This window comes from Callospermophilus lateralis, chromosome 10 (genome assembly GCF_048772815.1).
Source record: "Callospermophilus lateralis isolate mCalLat2 chromosome 10, mCalLat2.hap1, whole genome shotgun sequence".
NCBI lineage: Eukaryota > Metazoa > Chordata > Mammalia > Rodentia > Sciuridae > Callospermophilus > Callospermophilus lateralis.
The window spans coordinates 97,103,227-97,122,565 of NC_135314.1; the positions used below are offsets into that span (position 1 = coordinate 97,103,227).

A 19,339-nucleotide genomic window follows, 5' to 3' on the forward strand; every position below is an offset into this window, starting at 1 on the left:
TAGAGGAAATGGAGGTTGCAGGTTCAATCTGAATCTAGTTTCTGAGAAATTGCTTAGTGCCTGATACATGCAACATCTTATTAATATAAGTATTCAGGAATAAAGTAAATACCTTTTTTTCATTGTGTATCTATTATTTACTAAGGTTAGTAAGTGCTTAGGACATAGTATTTATTATGTTATTTGAACCTAACTACTTAATAAACAGTATAATCAGATATGTCTTTTGACATTAATGGCATTGTAAACTCAGAAAGTTAAAGACCTCTGTAAGACTTGTAATGCTCCAGATTTGCCATTGAGTGGGGGAAGGCAAATCAATTTAGTCTTTAAAACTTTTGTGTTCAGACATACTGCATTTAATTCTTTTATTCCTTAATATAATTTTTCTGCTGACATTTCCTGAAGCACATTGAGAAGTTCCCCTGCCTCACCACACAAGTTAATTATCATGGAGGTAGATTTAATAATGTTTGAGAGGGAAGGTAAAGCACTGCTACCAAATACTGCATTAAATGTAATTTTTTCACACTTCACAAAGTTAATCCTGTAATAACATATCTTAAGCCATATTTGGATAACTTTTCTTTTAAAGGCAACTTTTTGTTTGTTTGTTTCTATCTTAAATATATCCATGGCAGAAAAACCAACATAAGCTATAAAAGAAATGAAATTCATTTGGACACACTTTATTGTTATTAATATATCAAAGTGAATAGTGTTAGACAGCAGTTGAAATGATAGTAGGATTGAGATAAATGTATATATTCTCTTTTCCCATTTCATTCCACGACCTTTCAGTTTTTGATATTTGAGATCTAATAAGAAACAAGATGTTATAATGGAAAGAGCAATAGGAACAGAAGAAAACTGTAACTGCAGTGATATCAGAGTGAAATTGAAGAGGCAGAGGTTAAGTGTACTTGACACATAAGGAAGCAAAAAGATTGCCATCTGATTAGGATCATAAATTGTATTTCTATTTGCTGTTCAATATTAGGGTAAAAAAATCATCAACAATAAGGATTTAAATTGGCAGGCATCCTAAAGGAAACAAACTTTGAATATGATTTTTTTTAAAAAAAATTAAATAAATGTGCCCAGATTACTAGGAAAAACAAAAATTTGAAAATTAGCCCCCTAAACTCAGAACTCTCTATGTTCAGTCTTCATATGGCTAGAAGATATTAATTCTTAGGGAGTCTAGGTAACAGAACCAATGCAAATTCACTAGTGCAATAAACCAAAAGATAGTAGATGGTGTTCTGAAAGCTAGTGAATATTTATGCCACAGAAATTAACAGGATATTAAAATTATTATATGGAAAATTATATAGCTTCAAAAAAAACTATAGAAGAAATTCTAGTTTTTGTTTTATTTTTGGTTTTCCTGACATATTTTAAAATGTAAATGCAAAGGATTTGCCCAATACCAGTGAAATGAGTTACTGTTTGATCCTCAAGTTGCAATGTTAAACTAAAAATCCTCCGTGTATTTTAAAAGAGTAATTTTATGGATTACCATAATATATATGATTGTTGTTTCTTATTGTGAGAGAGTATAATGGATAATTAAATATTAAATAGTTTATGTTCAAATGGAAACTGGGAACTTTGGATATAGTAAAAGTTACTAATACACAAGCTCTAACAAAGCATACTTGCTTCACAAAGACTTCCGGTTTTATATGTAATCTGTCTACAACATTCCCAACAAATTCTCAGCAGTGAACTTTAAAATGCTGTTTCCATGTCTCTGTTTCAAAACTGGCATTTTTTTCTTATAGGCTGAAAAAGAAAATCCAGGTCTCACACAAGATATCATTATGAAAATTTTAGAGAAAAAAAGTGTAGAAGTTAATTTCACGGAGTCCCTTCTTCGAATGGCAGCTGATGATGTAGAAGGTATCAGAAAGAAGAGCCTTGTTCAGTTTTGTAGTTGTTGAAAGTACTTCTCCAGATCATTGTCACTTGACAAAAGGTTCTTCCTTCCCTCCTCTCCCTTTACTCTTCTTATTGTAATGATAGTAGAAGCAATCTATATAAAATAGAAAAGTAGCTCTTCTTTGTTTTTATCTAACATTTGTAAAATTTAATGATATGAATCAGTATTTGCTATTAATGCATGCTTTAATTTTTTCCCCATTAGTAAAATATATAGCAAGTTCCAGTTTCACTATAAGCTCTGTGGGATGGTTACTTTATTTTGTATTGAGTTTGAAAGTGATGAGCATTTTGTTTGTCATTTTAAACTTTTAGTACGGCATTTCTTTTTTCAAGCAAATATTTGGGACTTCTTTTCTCTTTCTTTTTTTTTTTTTTTTTTTGGTAGTTTTGTTTTTTGCTTTTAAAAAATAATTAGAGGGCTGGGGTTGTGACTCAGCGGTAAGTGCTCACCTAGCACATGCGTGGCCCTGGGTTCAATCCTCAGCACCACATAAAAATAAATAAGTAAAGGTTCTGTGACCAACTACAACTAAAAAGTAAATATTAAAAAAAATAACAATTAGAAATGGGTTTTATTTAATATTAGTAGCCATTTTCTCAGTAATTTATAAAATAAAAAGGTATAATTTTTCATGTTCGTTAAGAGAAAACAAATGTTTTAACTGATTCTGTGATTTTTTTGTAAAACTTTCATCATTGTTTAGACAAGCATTTGCAGCCTATATTAGATTGAATTGATAGAGTTGCATTGCTTCCACATCTACAGTGAACCTGGTGATAGGCTTATTTCCCCTCTGCCAAAGACTGGTTGAACCTCTTTTCAAAATTCCTATTCTGTGACCCCAGCCCTTGTGTTGGATTTGTGGTATTGTGTTTTTCAGTGAGATTTCAAGAATATGTTGAAAATTTTAGTAGGTTTTGGGGATTTGACATAATGAACTGTAATTATTTTTAGTATGGGTGTTTAAAATTATTAAACTCAACTTTCCCATTAATTTGTTTTGTTTTGTTTTTTTTCTGAACACTTTAAGGTATTTCTGTTTACCCTAACTTGGGAATGCTTAATTTTTCATCCTCTAATTTTTTTTACAAAGTGGAAACCCTACTGTTATTTCTGGACTAAATTAAACTCTAATGAATCTTCTTTGCAACCTTGTCTTTTCTAACTATCTGACCTTTCTCTTCCCCCACTCCGTTTGACCATAATTGGGAATTCTTTGACCTGAATTTGTCAGGGAATTAGTTGCATGATGTCTTTTATTTTGTGCTTGTCCTATCAGAGTATATGATTGAACGACCAGAGCCAGAATTCCAGGACCTAAATGAAAAGGCACGAGCACTTAAACAGATTCTCAGTAAGATCCCAGATGAGATCAATGACAGAGTGAGGTTTCTGCAGACAATCAAGTAAGTGATTTTTTGTTTTGGTTCTTCCCTTAATAGCATTTCAAAGGAACTGTATATTCTAGATTTTTTTTTTAATTTTAACATGATATTAAGTTGAAATATTAATTTAAAATGAAATTTGAAAATTGTAAATGTTGCGTTTTTGTTTATTTCAAAACTGGCCTAAGAGTTTAATATTTTCAGAAGGTTTAATTTAAAAACAACAGTGACTAAAATGGGCACAACAGTGTAATTTGAACTGTATAACTAGAGGGAAAGTATAAATGTCAGATTAAAATGAATAGAGAAATTAGATAAATTGAAAGAATAGTAATAAGATACCAATTTTGTTAATGATTTTTATTGTTTTGTGGCATGTCATGAACACTAATAGAATCATATTGACCAAAATATGAACCTCCAAATTCTTGCTGGTAGTATACAAGTTAAGTAAAATAAAATCTACCAGGGGACTATAGTGCAGGCTGACTGCAGAACAGCAGCAAGAAGGGTAATTATAACACAAATGCGCTCAGACCTAGGCACTTTTTTAAAAATAATTGTATCTTTAGTGATAAGCCATGCTACGTATCTATGAAGGTTTGACATTTAAAATAACATTTTCATCAGATTTTGCTTCAGATCTATCTAGAAGACACTCTATCTTCTAGAGTGTAGGTAGCATAACTGAATTAAGAGTAATGGCAATGTAAATTTATTTCCTAATCATTTTAGGAAGAATAGTTTGCCCTGGTATGTTTTTGAATATGTATGTTATTTCTAAGTGTTAAACTCAGCTATGTATGAATAGCACAGATTGCTAAGATCTAATTATTTGTATCAATGTGATATATTCTGGTACATTTTGATACATGTCATTTCCACTGTTAATTGTTGGACTAATAGTGGATAAAATCCCACCAGAATAAAAAATGTTGCATCATTCAAGCACAACACATTGTGCAATTACTATTTTATCTTTAAAATATTTTATTTTCATATTCAAGGTATTTATCCTACTCAACCATTTATCTTAGCAACATTTTTCATTAAGCATGTGTCAGAGAACTGGTATACCACGCATTAAAGGTGATGCTATAGGTTGTATTCAAATAGTAAAATGATTTCTGACAACTAGTAAGTGTGCTTTTTTTTTTTTTTTAATGTATTAACAGACTTAGGTTTAAGTCTCCATTCCTCCAACACGTGGTTCTGTGCTTTTACTTATAAGTTGCTTATCTTCTGTCATTTTTATTTCCACCTCTTAAAATGAGGGTGGTATTTGTGAGAACTGAAAGAAATCATGTACATAAAGTCTTATATAGTATATACTCTAGTATCTAATCACAGCATGTGCTAGCATTGTATAAAAAAAGGATAGTTTTATTTTACCCCCTGTTCTGTATTTGAAACTCAGTGGTAGAGTGCTTGCCTAGCATGTGGATCAGACTGAGTGATATCCAGCACCACACACAAAACAAAACAAAAAATTCCCAAAGTTGATGAGGAAAAAAAATGATCTGGCAAATATTTTCAAACTTCTTTTGATTAATCAATGCCTCTGTTTGACTACATTTGAACTTATGCAGATATTTTATAGAATTAATTTGTAGATTTGTTTTGGGGTACCAGAAATTGAATTCAGGGGCACTTTAACCACTGAGCCATATCCCCAGACCTCCCCCACTCCCCCCATTGAAACAGGGTCTCTTTAAGTTGCTGAGGCTAGCTTTAAACTTGTCATCCTCCTGCCTCACCCTCCTAAGCCTCTGGGATTACTGACATTCATCACTGTACACAGCTGTAGATTTCAAGTCTGATGCATTTCAATTAATAGTTTACTAGTTGAAACTTGATGATTTACTAGATCAAAAAAACATGCATTCATTTGTTTACTCTTTGTGGTCTATGTGTGTATATTCCATCAGTTTCACAATGGCTTCAGAGTATTTTTTCTAGAGTTGTCTAGTACTGGGGTTTCTTCCTTCAGGGTGTTGGTATAAACATATATCATTTGGATTGGGGTGGCATGATTTACTTTTCCATGTTTTTTGGGGGGGGAGGAGTGTGCTAGCAATTGAACCCAGGGGCACTTAACCACTGAGCTACATCCTCAGCCTCTTTTTGTATTTTATGAGAGACAGGGTCTCCCTGAGTTATTTAGGGCCTGAGTCAGTTTCTGAGGCTGTCTTTGAATCATGATCCTCCTGCCTCAGCCTCTCCAGCTGATGGGATTACAGGCACATGCAACCATGCTGGCTTCCATTTGTTTTTTATAAATTATGTTACATTTCATCTGATACTTGTTGTCTTTCAGAAAGTGTATATGTTTCCCAAAAGTTGCCCTACTACTAAATAGCTGCAAATTGCTAAATTTCTTCTCGTTTCACTTATACTATCTGTCCCTCATCACAGAATCCATCTGCTCCAAACTACATCATTATAGGATAGTTTTATTTTACTCCAGTTCTGTATCATCTTAAGTATTTTTCTGTGCTGGTGTTTTCTCATGTAGGAAACAAACTCTCAGGTAATTACTAATATGATTTGCTTCCCTAAAACAAGCCTTGGCGTCATAAACAAAAATTATTTTCTGTGTACATAAGGAAACATATTATTTGACATAAATTATTTTAGATTGTTTATAGAGCACATTTTTCAGCATTTGGTAAGCCATTAGCAGTGTCTTGCCTGATATCCAAGTTGAAGGCCAAGCTTAAAGATAAACAGACTTGGTCAATAGAATTTTTTTTCTTTTTTTTCGATACCAGGGATTGAATCCAGGTATTCTTAACCACTGAATCATATCCCCAGTCCTTTTTTACATTTTATTTTGAGACAGAGTCTTGCTGAACTGCTTAGTGCTTTGTTCTGACTTTGAACACAGTTTCCCAGCCTCAGCTCCCAACTTTAGATTATAGGTGTATACTACCTGGGTTGCCAATAGAGTCCTTTATGAAAGTTCTGTGCCAATAAGGCATCAAATCTTGTTAGCTCCTTGTCCCAAACAATAATTTTCGGACGTGGTTTACTAGCAGTCACCTAGCAGGGTTTTGTTTTTTTTTTTTTTTTAAGTTTTATTTTTTGGTAAGTGACTTTCCTTCCCCTGTTTTAAAAGTAGAGACAGATTCTCCCATATAAAACACATATATATGAATAATTTCTTTTTAATTTTTTGGTTTTTATTTCATTTTTTTCTTTATTTTTCAGATTCCAAATTCTTAAAAGCAGATGTAAGGTGGGGTCTAGCAAATCTCCCCCTTCTCTCCCTGCCTTTTCTTTTCCCTTTCCTCCCATATGTTAAGTACCCTATTTCAGAACCACTCTTTCGACCTATATCCTATATAGAGAAAGAATACGTTCGTCTTATAGATCGACCCTGGAAGCATATTTTTATGATCCTTTTTTTGCAGACCATTAAATATAATACACAATGGGATTTTATGTAAATTCTTATCACTACATATTTTATTCCTAGATAGCTGCATTGTGAATTTGATGAACCTTGCTCTCTGAGTAGATTTAACATTTATTATTTCTGGATATTGTAGTTTTTCTTGGAAAATAAGATGGTCATATGGCACCATTTTATTAAATAGTGATGGATTTTTGTACATCACAGCAATGTAGAAAGATCAAATTTAGTTGAAAATGAAAAGAGCTGTTATATATAGTCAAACATTGGCCCTTGGCAAAGTGCTGTTACTGAACTGTAGACCAAAAAAAAGTGAATAGATGGCATTTCTATGTGATATTCATTGTCCTATTTGAATATGTAATGTTTTAATGTTTTTACCTAATAGCAATGTTTGACATACAGGATGAATAAGTATTTATTTAAAAATTTAACTATTTTATAATAGCTTAAAATGCTTTTATTAAATAAATACACATTCTATATGCCTATAATTATTTTAATTTCCACATGCTTATTTACTGAAAACTATGCTAACAAACATGCACATGCTCACAAAATCCTGGACACTGACCATTTTTTTCTTCCCCCAAAGAGTGAAGCTGAGATTTGCTTTTTTTAGGTATGAATAACTGAAAAATGACATGTGATTAAAAAATTAGTAATATTTATTGTTTTATATGGTATGCATCTATGTCTTAATTCATTTCTTCAAGTTCATGTTACATTTGAACAGCAAAATCTTTAACAGCTAAGAGAATGGATGTAAAAAATAGAAGACCACCCTTAGAGAATGTGAGACTTTTTGAGAATGCAGTTATGTAGAGTTCAGATTGACAGAAAAAAAAATTGCTATGAAGTTAGAATGTGGAAATTGAAAAAGGCATAGATATAAAAGACAAGAATGGTTCAGAAAATGTTACGTGGTTAGGAAGGAAGGATAATCAATTCAAATGAGAGTTATTGATCTCTTTTCTCTCACAAAGAGTAGGAATATGATGATGCATGTATAGTCAAAGGATGATTGCTGGAAAAGTTAAGGTAGGGTATTTGGATCTTGTCTCTCCCATTACTTTAAGTATATTTTCCAAAAGAAATAGCAAGGTTTGAAAGATATTTAGTTGGTAGGTGGAAGTTAAAATGTCATTAGGAGAGAAGAGGCCTGGTAATGTTTACTCACCTCTCAGGAGGAAGTGCTTTTTTTGTTTGTTTGTTTTGTTTTGTACTGGGGCACTTGACCACTGAGCCACATCCCCAGCCCTATTTTGTATTTTATTTAGAGACAGGGTCTCACTGAGTTGCTCAGGACCTCACTAAATTGCTGAAGCTGGCTTTGAACTTGTGATCCTCCTGTCTCAGCCTCCAGAGCCACTGGGATTACAGGTGCCCACTGAAGAAGTGTTAAAACATTAAAACTGATCTTGGTGGGCTGGGGATATAGCTCAGTTGGTGGAGTGTTTCCCTTGCATGCGTGCAAGGCCATGGGTTCAAACCTTAGCACCACAAAAAAAAAAAAAAAAAAAAAAAATAGTATATAAGGTGAAATGTTGGTTAATGAAGAAATTAGTTACATGAAATGTAAAATTTTATAAAATCATTTATAAAATAACCGAAGTGTAGAGTATGGTAGCTTGAATTTATTATATGTGAATTCATTAATTCAATACATTGGCATTTGGAAAGTAAATCAAAAATTGATAAAGAAAGACATAGGGATAGGAATACTTTCTTTTAAAATTGATAAGTGATAATGAAATTGTGTTGATTTAGGAAGACAATTAGAGTCTTAGAAAAATTGTTGAGACTAAACTCCCACTCTAACCAGCTAATCAAACATTGGCCCATGGTAAAGTATACCTATGATAATCCTGAGTCTGCTGTTAGTAGTTACACGTGCATGCACATTTTGCTTCAAATATAGTTGATTTTGAAGATTCTTTCCTTTCTTAACAGGGATATAGCTAGTGCAATAAAAGAACTTCTTGATACAGTGAATAATGTCTTCAAGAAATATCAATACCAGAACCGCAGGGTAAGTAGAAACCTTGCTCCTTGCCACCCGAAATATTGTTTACACTTGGTTATATTATTGAATTAAATAGTAAGAGGATTTGATTATTGAAAATTATGTTATTAACCATTAGGTTTGTACTCAATTTAAATATGCTGTTACATGTGTCTAAATAGATATTGCTAAAAATGATGCTCTGAAACATATATGCCATATTCTGTGTAAACTCTAATCTTTGACTTTGTTATTTATTATTTTTTCTTGCTATTCATAATGTAGGCACTTGAACACCAAAAGAAAGAATTTGTAAAGTACTCGAAAAGTTTCAGTGATACTCTGAAAACATATTTTAAAGATGGCAAGTAAGTAATGTTGTTTTCCTTTTCTTTTAAAATTGAATAGATAATGTTGTTTATATAATATTAAAACCATGTAAATTAAGCCCTTTTATTAAAATATTGGTAATACTCAGAGCAGTTAGTGACAAAGGCAGAGATTATTAGAGAATGAATGGCTGCTAACCCAGCTATTAATGTAGTCCATAGCAGGAGTTGTTAGAATTTTTCAGGAAAGGGTCAGATAGTGAATATTTTAGATTCTGAGTCTGTGGCAACTGCCCATCTCACCTCTGCTGTTGTGACACAAAAGCAGCCATAGGTAATATAACTAGTAGATATAGCTGTATTCTAATAAATGTTTATAGACACTGAAATTTAATTTTGTGTGATTTTCACCTATCACATAATGTAATTCTTTTGTTTTTATCTTTAACCCTTTAGAAATATAAAAGCATTTTTACCAACTCCTGAAGCAATGGTTCCAAAACTTCAGTAGTTCTGATTTTGTAGATCTTTTGTGGGGGTGGGGGACAAGAATTTGCATTTCTAAGAAGTTTTCAGGTGATAATGAAGCTCCTGGAGATTCAGTATGCTATCCTGTTTGCATTTTAGAATCACTTGGGATCCATTTTTTTAAAATCCCATTTCCTGGACTCCAGAAAGTCTGATTCATTTATCCCAGTGTGGGTCCAGGGTCTTGATATTTGGTGAGAGAACATTCCAGGTGATTTTAGAACACCTCAAGGGGGTTGGGGTTGTAGCTCAGTGGTAGAGTGCTTGCCTAGCATGTCTGAGGCACTGGGTTTGATCCCTAGCACCACAAAAATATTTATATAAATAAATAGAATAAAGGTATTGTGTCCATCTGTAGCTAAAAAAAAAAAAACACCACAAGGGTTAAGATCCAGTCCTGGAAAGGAGGCTTACATTGGATTTTATGGTATCATTCTTTTATGTAAGATGTACATGTAAATTTGGAATGGTTTTTAAGTTTACATTGGATTGATCGTAGAGAACTATAGAAAACCTAGAAGTTTTTGTGTTTTTACACATATACACATATTTACATATAATGTATAAACTGGTGCAGAGGGCAAGACATGTTTTCTGTAGCTTTCTTTCATATGGATAGGAGTTTTGTGAACAAGCCTATTTTCTAACAATGTTTAAGGTCTCAAACACCTATTCTTTTTGATTCATTGGAGCTTTAAGATCCCTATGTACGTACCAGACCATTATGATATTGTTGTAGTAATATTTTAAAATAAGGAAATGCACTGTAATTCTAATTTTCAATCAGTTTTAACAGTTCAAACAGGTTGAAATATTTACACTTATCTTATACAATATATTATATTAGTGATTTTACTTATATGGATTTTATTCCATAATTCTGAGAAATGCTCCTTTTTAAAAAATATATATTTTGTTTATTTAGTTGTAGTTGGACACAATACCTCTATTTTATTTTTATTTTTATGTGGTGCTGAAGATCGAACCCAGGGCCTCCATATGGCTAGGCGAGCGCTCTACTGTTGAGCCACAACCCCAGCCCCAGGAAATGCTTCTTAATGACTTCATTTTGTAAACTAGATTTAATCTGAAAATAAACTTATCTTTTTCTTTCATCTCCTATGCAAAGTTCAAATAACCAAAAACATTAAAAGATTAATTTTCACAATGGCATCATTATTTCTTATTCTAATTAGTTAATAAGAATTACGGAATAAGCACATTGAAAGGTAGAAATTTAGAACCTACTTTTCTTTTTTTTTTTTTTTAAGAGAGAGAGAATTTTTAGTATTTTATTTTTTAGTTCTCGGCGGACACAACATCTTTGTTTGTATGTGGTGCTGAGGATCGAACTCAGGCCGCACGCATGCCAGGCAAGGACGCTACTGCTTGAGCCACATCCCCAGCCCCCTAGAACCTACTTTTCAATAATCTGAATTTATTTACTGTGTCATGTATTATTCAGCTTCTTGCTGATACTTTTTTTCAATTGAGCAGCTTCTTTAAATTCCAGTTTTTTTATGTATGAATAACATGCTGTAAGTTTTGTACCTGTTTTCTGAAAATGGAAAACTATTTTTAAGTCATTTTTTAATAGTAGGGGTGAATTTGCTTTGATTGATCTAATCAATTTCTGCTTCTTTTTTGAGAAATGTCTGGGATAAAAATACAAATCTTGACTTTGCTAAGAAATCAGTAAAGCTGCACTGTAGGACTAGGGCATCAGTTTTGTGATCCAGTTCACATAATGATGGGCCATTAAGACAATATGGTGGGGGACTGGGGTTTTGGCTCAGTGGTAGAGCACTCACTTAGCACTTGCAAGGTCCTGGGTTCGATCCTCAGCACCACATTTAATAAATATATAAACAAAATGTATTGTGTCCAACTACAACTGAAAAATAAATATTAAAAAAAGAATATCGTGGAGCATAAAACATTTTTAAGGAGTATATTATTGTACATTGTCAGGTCCTAGATGTTGAAACCACGTGCTTATTTTATTTCAAAAGTGTATTAATTGTAATTTGAAAGAAGAGAAAGTTGGTATAAATCAGATTAGAAGTAATTTTTCTTAAATATTTATCAGGCTCTTTTGAATTTCAGACCTTGAGAGTGAGTATAGTACTTTTCCAGATTTTGTTGACTTCTCTGAAACCACAGCAAGAGATCACATCTGAATCCTCCTTTGGCTAGTTATTTGACTTGTTATTTGACCTGTGAATGAACTTTTCTTGATTATTGAGGGACTGACTCCTATCATTAGCAGCCCTCCAACACCTTCTTGCCAGCCAGAACCACCAGGGGGCAGTAATTCCTAGACCCTATAGTTTGAAATGCTACAACACCATTAAATCCCAGACTAGAATGAAAGTTTTTAATAACCACTACTAACGTTTTTATTTTCCCAAATGATTTTGTTGCTGCTGATACATGTGATTAAGGATAACTATTTTGAAAGGGTGAATTTGGGGGGTAAAATTAATGCATGTTCTTTTTCTTTTTAAACAGGGCAATAAATGTGTTCATAAGTGCCAACCGACTAATTCATCAAACCAACTTGATACTTCAGACCTTCAAAACTGTGGCCTGAAAGTTGTATATGTTAAGAGATGTACTTCTCAGTGGCAGTATTAAACTGCCTTTATCTGTAAATTTTAAAGTTTGACTGTATAAATTATCAGTCCCTCCTGAAGGGATCTAATCCAGGATGTTGAATGGGATTATTGCCATCTTACACCATATTTTTGTAAAATGTAGCTTAATCATAATCTCACACTGAAGATTTTGCATCACTTTTGCTATTATCATTCTTTTAAGAATTATAAGCCAAAAGAATTTACGCCTTAATGTGTCATTATATAACATTCCTTAAAAGAATTGTAAATATTGGTGTTTGTTTCTGACATTTTAACTTGAAAGCGATATGCTGCAAGATAATGTATTTAACAATATTTGGTGGCAAATATTCAATAAATAGTTTACATCTGTTAAACATTTCTTTACTTGAAAAAAGATGCATATATATATGTGTGTGTATATATATGATCAGAAGACCAAGACAACTTGGTATAATATCTAAAGAACTTCTAATGGGAACTTACAGGCAGTTTATCAAATAATAAAGCAACAAGAATTCCTATTTTTTGTCCTTAATCACTTTGGGCAAAAAGTAGTCAACAGAAATATTTTTGTTATTACATAGGGGGTACTGAATATTTTTCCATTATTTCCAGTCTGTTTTAAGAGACTTCTGAGAAAGAGAGCAGTTTATAGTGTCTTCACACTATAATGCCACTTTTGGAACCATGTAACATTGTAGATTTTACTCTGAGAAATTAAGTATTTCTGGTATGCTGGGCCCTAGTAAGCTTTGCACTTCTCTTTTTCAAAAATAGCCACAATTAATAGTAATTTAAAGTTATACCAATAGTTGGTTTGAAATTGTCTTGAGTGTTACTATTATATACACTCTTTAAATATGTACAATTTTGTTTCACCATAGAGAAGTTTTAAGGAAATTATGTATTAAGTATTCATGTTAAGTGATTTCATTTTTCAATTATAAAATAAAGGAAAAAATCAGAATTTGTTTATCTTTTATAAAGATATTAAACTAAATTCCTGTTGACAATATAATTTTTTGCTATAATGCAGTTGTTATTTTTTGCTCCATTTTTTCAAAATGGATTTTTAAAGACTTATTATCATTGACCACATAAAAGTAAATCATCTTGTTAAATAGAAACAAGAAATATGTGGGAAGAACCAAACACCTCAATAGATATTGGATGAGATATCATAATTTATGAACATTTTACTTGATTTTTCTTCAAGGATACATAGCCAGTAAGACAAATAGAATTGGTGATTTTACTATTTATTTTGGGCATAAAGTATCATTCACTCTTAGAAAAAAAATAAATGATTATTTGCAGAACAGACTTGAAGAAAGAAGAGTTTTATTTGGAACATGCTTTTCTTACATAAATCAAATACTGTCATTCCTCCTGTTTTATTTTCTTAACAGAACTTGGCAGTTACCAGGCATGTCCCAAATCACTTGTTTTATAAGCACTCTTTCTCTTTTATTGCCGACCATCTCTGGCCTTCTGTTTTCATGAACTATGCCCCCAGAAAGGGGGCTAACTTTCAGAACGTCTTTATTTGGAGATTTTGGTGTTCGGGATGTTTAAAATACTCCTTCCCAATACTTAACAACATGAATTTGTTTTTTTGTTTAGTTTTTTAAGATTATATATTAATAATCAGAACATGTGGCTGGCAAACTAATGTAAGTCCTTTATAATTTTTTTAACTATTTATGGAAATAATTTCCAATTTATAGAAAATTTCCAGAAAGAAGAATATTACAAAGAACATCCATATACCTTTAACCCAAATTAGACTGTTAGAATTTTACCTTCTTTTTTTTTTTTTTTTTAATCATTTGCGTGGTTTTTGTTTGTTTGTTTGTTTGTTTTCCCTGCCTTAATTTTCCCTCATTTGGGCTGCCTTTGATTTAAAAGGCATTGACAGGTTTTTGAAGAGAAAATTATCTTTCCCCTTGTTCTTCTCTTTTAATGTTTTTTATTTGGGGTTTCCGTGTGATTAAATCCAAGTTGTGCATTTTTGGTCAGAATACTTTCTTGGTGACTGTGTCATCAGGACATGACATCTAGGAACATACAATATCTTATCTCCTCATTGGTGATATGAATCTTGGTCACCTGGTCATGGTGCAGTTCTGTTTCTTTGATGTATAGTTACTAGTTTTTACCCTGAAATTAATAAACAGTCTCTGTGAAACAAGAAGTCTACATTAACATTTTCTCCCAGCATTTAAAATCCATTGATGATCCTTTAGATTACATTTTGGGAGTTTCTGTGATGATTTTCCAACTCCAGCATTCCTTCCACATGTTGCAGTTAGCACTCAACATTCTACTGAAAGCAGCACTGCCCCCAATCCATGCTTCCATCCATCCATCTATATCTACTTAAACTCTGTTACAGCTATAGATTCAGTTTTCTAGTATTTTTTCACTCCCCCTCCCCCCAGTGGTGTATAAGTCATTAATGCACTTACTTTGGTGCTGAAATTGCCTTAGATTTGGCAAGAGTCCTTCTCTACTTACATAAAAGATATTGGGGACCTATATCAGCAGTTTCTCCATAGAACCCTAGGGCAAGTTATTAGATACTTGGATCCAGACCTGAGGTGTATTCATTACTAATGAGTATATGCTCTAGGCCATACAGCAAACGGAACTAGGAAATGATGTATGTACAAATATTCATGGACACATTTTGATGTGCTTATGTACCACAAACATGATTTCAGAAATCATGAGTTCACACCAACACTTCCAACTCCCAGGCATCCTCTCAGGGTGCTTCCTTGCCTTCCCCATTCTGTGTTTCTATCTTTTTCCTCAAAACCTTGGTTCCAGTAACATTCACTTGCTCACCCCTGTAACATCTAAAATAGTTACAAAATTGCTTCTGTCAATATCATTGTAAAAAATGTATGTTTGCAGTTCCCTCCCTTTCTGTATCCTATCCAAGATTAAGGATAGTTATAATGCTGTTCATAAATTTTGGTTCTTTTATCCCTCCACTGTAATTGTTATTTGTTGAAATATAATTCAGTTATTTTTTTCAGTTTACTTGAAGGTTTAAGGTTCTCTCTGCAACCCTTACCCATCCTTGTTGATTTGTTCTTATTTTTTAAATATATAGCACTTAACATGCTTGTAGAAGTCAGAATTATCCCGAAGCATGTAAAAAGTGTAGTTTCTTTTCATATCCCTCAGAGGTACCCACCTTTACTTTTTTTGTTTTCCCCTGTAGTTTTCTTTTTTGAAGAACAATAAACCTGTTTTCCCCTTTCCAACCCCTTCCCTGGCATACATATAGAAAGACAAGCATCCCAGTTTTCCTAGGAGTGAAGGACTTCTTGGAACACAATACCGTTAGAGCTAAAACTGGGAAAATCAGGCAAATCTGGATGATGTATTACTGTATTAGTCCATTTCCTGGTGCTTATAATATGGCAGATTGGATAAGTTAGAAGAAAGATTTATTTTAGTTCACAGGTCTGGTCCAAGGTTGGGGGACCTGTATCTGGTTGATGGCCCTGCTGGCTGTCCTGAGGCTGTGCAGGGCATCATATGGCAAGAGATGGACCCACGTGCAGAGCTTCTGGCATCTTCCTCTTACAAAGCCACTTGCATTCAATCCTGAGGCTTCATCCTGATGATCTCATCTTACACTTATCACCTCCCAAAGGCGCCACCTCGAAATATGGTTATTAAGTGTGCAGTCTCTCAATATCTTAAAATGAAAATTAAACTCCACTGTGAAATTTGGAGAAAAATCATTCAAACCATACAGTTATCCTAATGTCTTTCAAAAAATGTTCTATTGATGCATATTGTAACCATGTTATTCACATACCTGACCTTCAAAAAAAAACTATACTGAAGTACAACTTAGTGCCACAAAATTCACCCATTTTAATTGTACCATTCAGAGATTTTTTTTAAATATTGACAGAGTTGTACAACCTAGCCATGAGTCAGTTTTGGAATAGTCTCATCATACCTGTAAGACTCCCTCATGCCCAATTATAATTACTCCTTCATATTCCCAGTTCTGGGCACTACGAGCTACTTTCTGTCTCCATAGATCTTCCTTTTCTGGGGATATCATAAATAATGAAATAATTGTCTTTCTAGTCTGTTGTTGAGGTTTATCTATGTCATAGCATATATTAGCGGTCCTCTCGATTCTTTTATTGCTGAATATAATTATATGCCATATCTTTATTAATTTAAGAGTTGGTGAACATTTTAATTTTTTTTCTATAATACATATTCAAGTCGCTATGAACTTCACATGGAAGTCTTTGTGAATATGAATTTTTATTTGGGGGTAGAGATCTAGGAGTGGAATTGCTGGGTATCTTTATATTAAACTTTTAAAGAAGCTACCATTGTTTTCCAAATGGCTGTACCATTTGAAATCCTCACTAGCAATGTATTGGAGGTTCCTCATTTTTCTACATATGTTAAAGGCTGTTTCTTATCAACATTCTACTAAATGTGAAATTGTTTTTCTAATTTTTCTAATGACAATAATATTGAGCTTCTCATGGGTTTATTAACTAGTTCACATACTTAGTTGATAGATCTTTCTCATTCTCTTATTGAATTCCATGGTGTACCATAGTTTATCTGATTGATACACATTGACACATGGACATTTAGGTAGTTTCAAATGCTTTGCAAAAATACAAATAATGCTACTGAAACAAAAGGTGTATATACATAAAATTTTGTTAGATAGTACCGATTTCCTTTCCATAAAGATGGCATTTCACATTTACCAGCAATATATAAGGTCATTCCCGATAGTATCACTAATAGATCATCAAGCTTTTGAATTTTTACCAATCTGATGAATAAGAAATGTTATCTCATGGCTTTAATTTGCATTCTGCTTACTACAAATAAAATTAACATCTTTTAAGGAAGGAATATTTTTATATTTGTGATTTTGATGGTTTATGATGGGGAGTCTATCTCCCCATGCTATTATTTTTATCAACCATCTTATGAAACCATCTGGGCTTGGTGCTTTCTTGGGAAGTAGTTGCTTGATGACTTTATTTCTTTTATGAAAATTGGTTTAAGTTGTTTCTATAGGTTGGTTACACTGAGTCTGTATGTGTGTGTTTTAAAAAATTACCCCTTTCCGTTTTTAAATGTATTTCCACCAAAGTAATTTCATTTCTTAAAATTTTTTTCTCTATCAACAACATTTTCCCCTTATTATTTATTATTCTGTATATTTGCACTTTCTTTTTTTCTATAAATAAACTAGCAGATTAAATTGTTGCAGTCTTTTGGGTTTTCCAGGATTTTACTTATTAATTTGGCCTGCTGTTTTTCTATTCTGTACTTCTTCATTTCTACTCTGTTTATTATTTTCTTCTGTGAACTTTACTTGATTATTCTTGATTGTTGTTCTGACTCTTTCAGTGGGAACTCATTTTTTAAATTGTACAGTTATTTAGTACTGTGAAATTTTCCCTGATTACTGCTTTAGAATGTATCCCAGTGATATATTTGTTACCATTATTTTTCAGAAATTCTATAATTTTTGTTTGCATTTTCTATTTTGTCCGAGAGTTAGGTTTAATAATTTTAATTTCCATCCAGTATGACCTTCTTAATTTCTGTTTTTCTTGCTTGTATTAATTTTGCTTCATGTTACCTGGTGATATTTTCTTTGTTCCCTAACATATGGTCATTTTTTTTTAATATACATGTGACTGTCTCATGAATATTTGAGAAAATGGTACATTCACTGTTAGTGGAGTGTAATATTTAACATATAGACTTCAATAAAGTCTACCTTATTATATTGTTTAGTAGATGTCCTTGTTTTGGTTTTTTTTTTTTTTGGGGGGCGGGGGGGTTTGGTTATTGTTCATTTGGGACATCTTGTACTAAATGTTAAGGTGTTCTTTTAGTGGTGTGTTTCTACTTCTTGTTTTATATAGGTGGTTGATGCTATTTGTTATACAAATTCTTTCTACATCAAAAGGGAAATGTGGATTTTAGTATTATAAATTATCTTTCTCTGCCTTGTTTAATGACTCTTGAAATTTGTCTTTTGACTTTGAGTTAACCATATTCATATTTATTGGTGTGACCATTATCTTTGAGCTGTAATTCTGTTATGTTATTTGCTATAATTGCTGTGCCTATCATGTTTAGTTACTATACATCTTTCTCTATTTGGTGTTTCTAGTTTGCTTTTAGAAATATTTCTTTTGTTATTGAGGTAGGTTAATATTTTTATCCTTGTGTTTTCTTTGTATTAGTATTTTATGGTATTTGAATCCCTTTTTGTTATTAAAATTTTACTCCTATATGTCAGTTTTAAACATATCCTTTAGCTCTCACCTATTTATGACAGTCACTGTTCCTTTTTTCTTTTCTCTCTCTTCTCTCACTTGTAATTACATTTTTTCTGCCTTATCAAAACATAAAATTCTTCCATTATTGTTTACACATAATTTTTTACTAGTATTTCCATTTTTATTTTGGTTTAATCTCTACAATAAAATACACAGAATACTTACTATTTTTACCTTTGTCAAATTTTTCCATTTATCAATTGGATGAAGTTGGTCCTCTAGAAGATTCTTCAGGAAGAGCACATCTAAAACAGTATTCTCCAAGTTCTTGCCTATTCAACATTATTTTCCTAGAGTCTTGATATTTGATACCCTTGTTGGTTATAATATCCTTAGTTCACATTTCACTCTCCTAAAACAAATTTCTTGGAAAATGAAGTTTCACTGTTGCCCCACTTTGTGTGTTGTTTTTGAGGTCTCTTATCTAATTTTCTTGCCTTTAAATTATTTCATCCCTTTACTTGGAATCCCTCAAGGCTTTTTCTTTAAGCATATAATGTCATAATGGATTATTTCAGGAAACATTCAATTTTCCTTATTTTTAGAAAGTGCAGACACTTTCTGTGTGTATATGGAGATATTTTATTTCTGGGAAAGTTGTCTTAACTTTTTATTCCATTGTTTTTTGCCCTTCTGGGGCATCATGTAAACGTATGTTGGACCCTCTTACTTTTTCTCTGAACTTTGTTACTTCTTGCTTTTACTTTTATTCTCTTGATTGTTTTCTTGCCATTTGTCAG

At 32.4% G+C, this 19,339-nt stretch overlaps 1 protein-coding gene across 4 annotated transcripts in view; it reads left to right on the top strand.

The window, feature by feature from the left end:
• The window catches only part of Pdcd10 (programmed cell death 10), a 43,193-nt gene extending 28,768 nt beyond the window's left edge, over positions 1–14,425 (top strand). For all 4 annotated transcript variants that reach the window (XM_076867386.2, XM_076867387.2, XM_076867385.2 and 1 more), the window contains exons 4-8: positions 1,788–1,905; positions 3,228–3,354; positions 8,702–8,780; positions 9,039–9,121; positions 12,122–14,425. In XM_076867386.2, coding sequence (XP_076723501.1) covers positions 1,788–1,905; positions 3,228–3,354; positions 8,702–8,780; positions 9,039–9,121; positions 12,122–12,203 — 489 coding nt within the window. In that variant the 3' untranslated portion in view covers positions 12,204–14,425. The remainder of the gene's footprint in view (positions 1–1,787; positions 1,906–3,227; positions 3,355–8,701; positions 8,781–9,038; positions 9,122–12,121) is intronic.
• Positions 14,426–19,339: the final 4,914 nt, after the last annotated feature.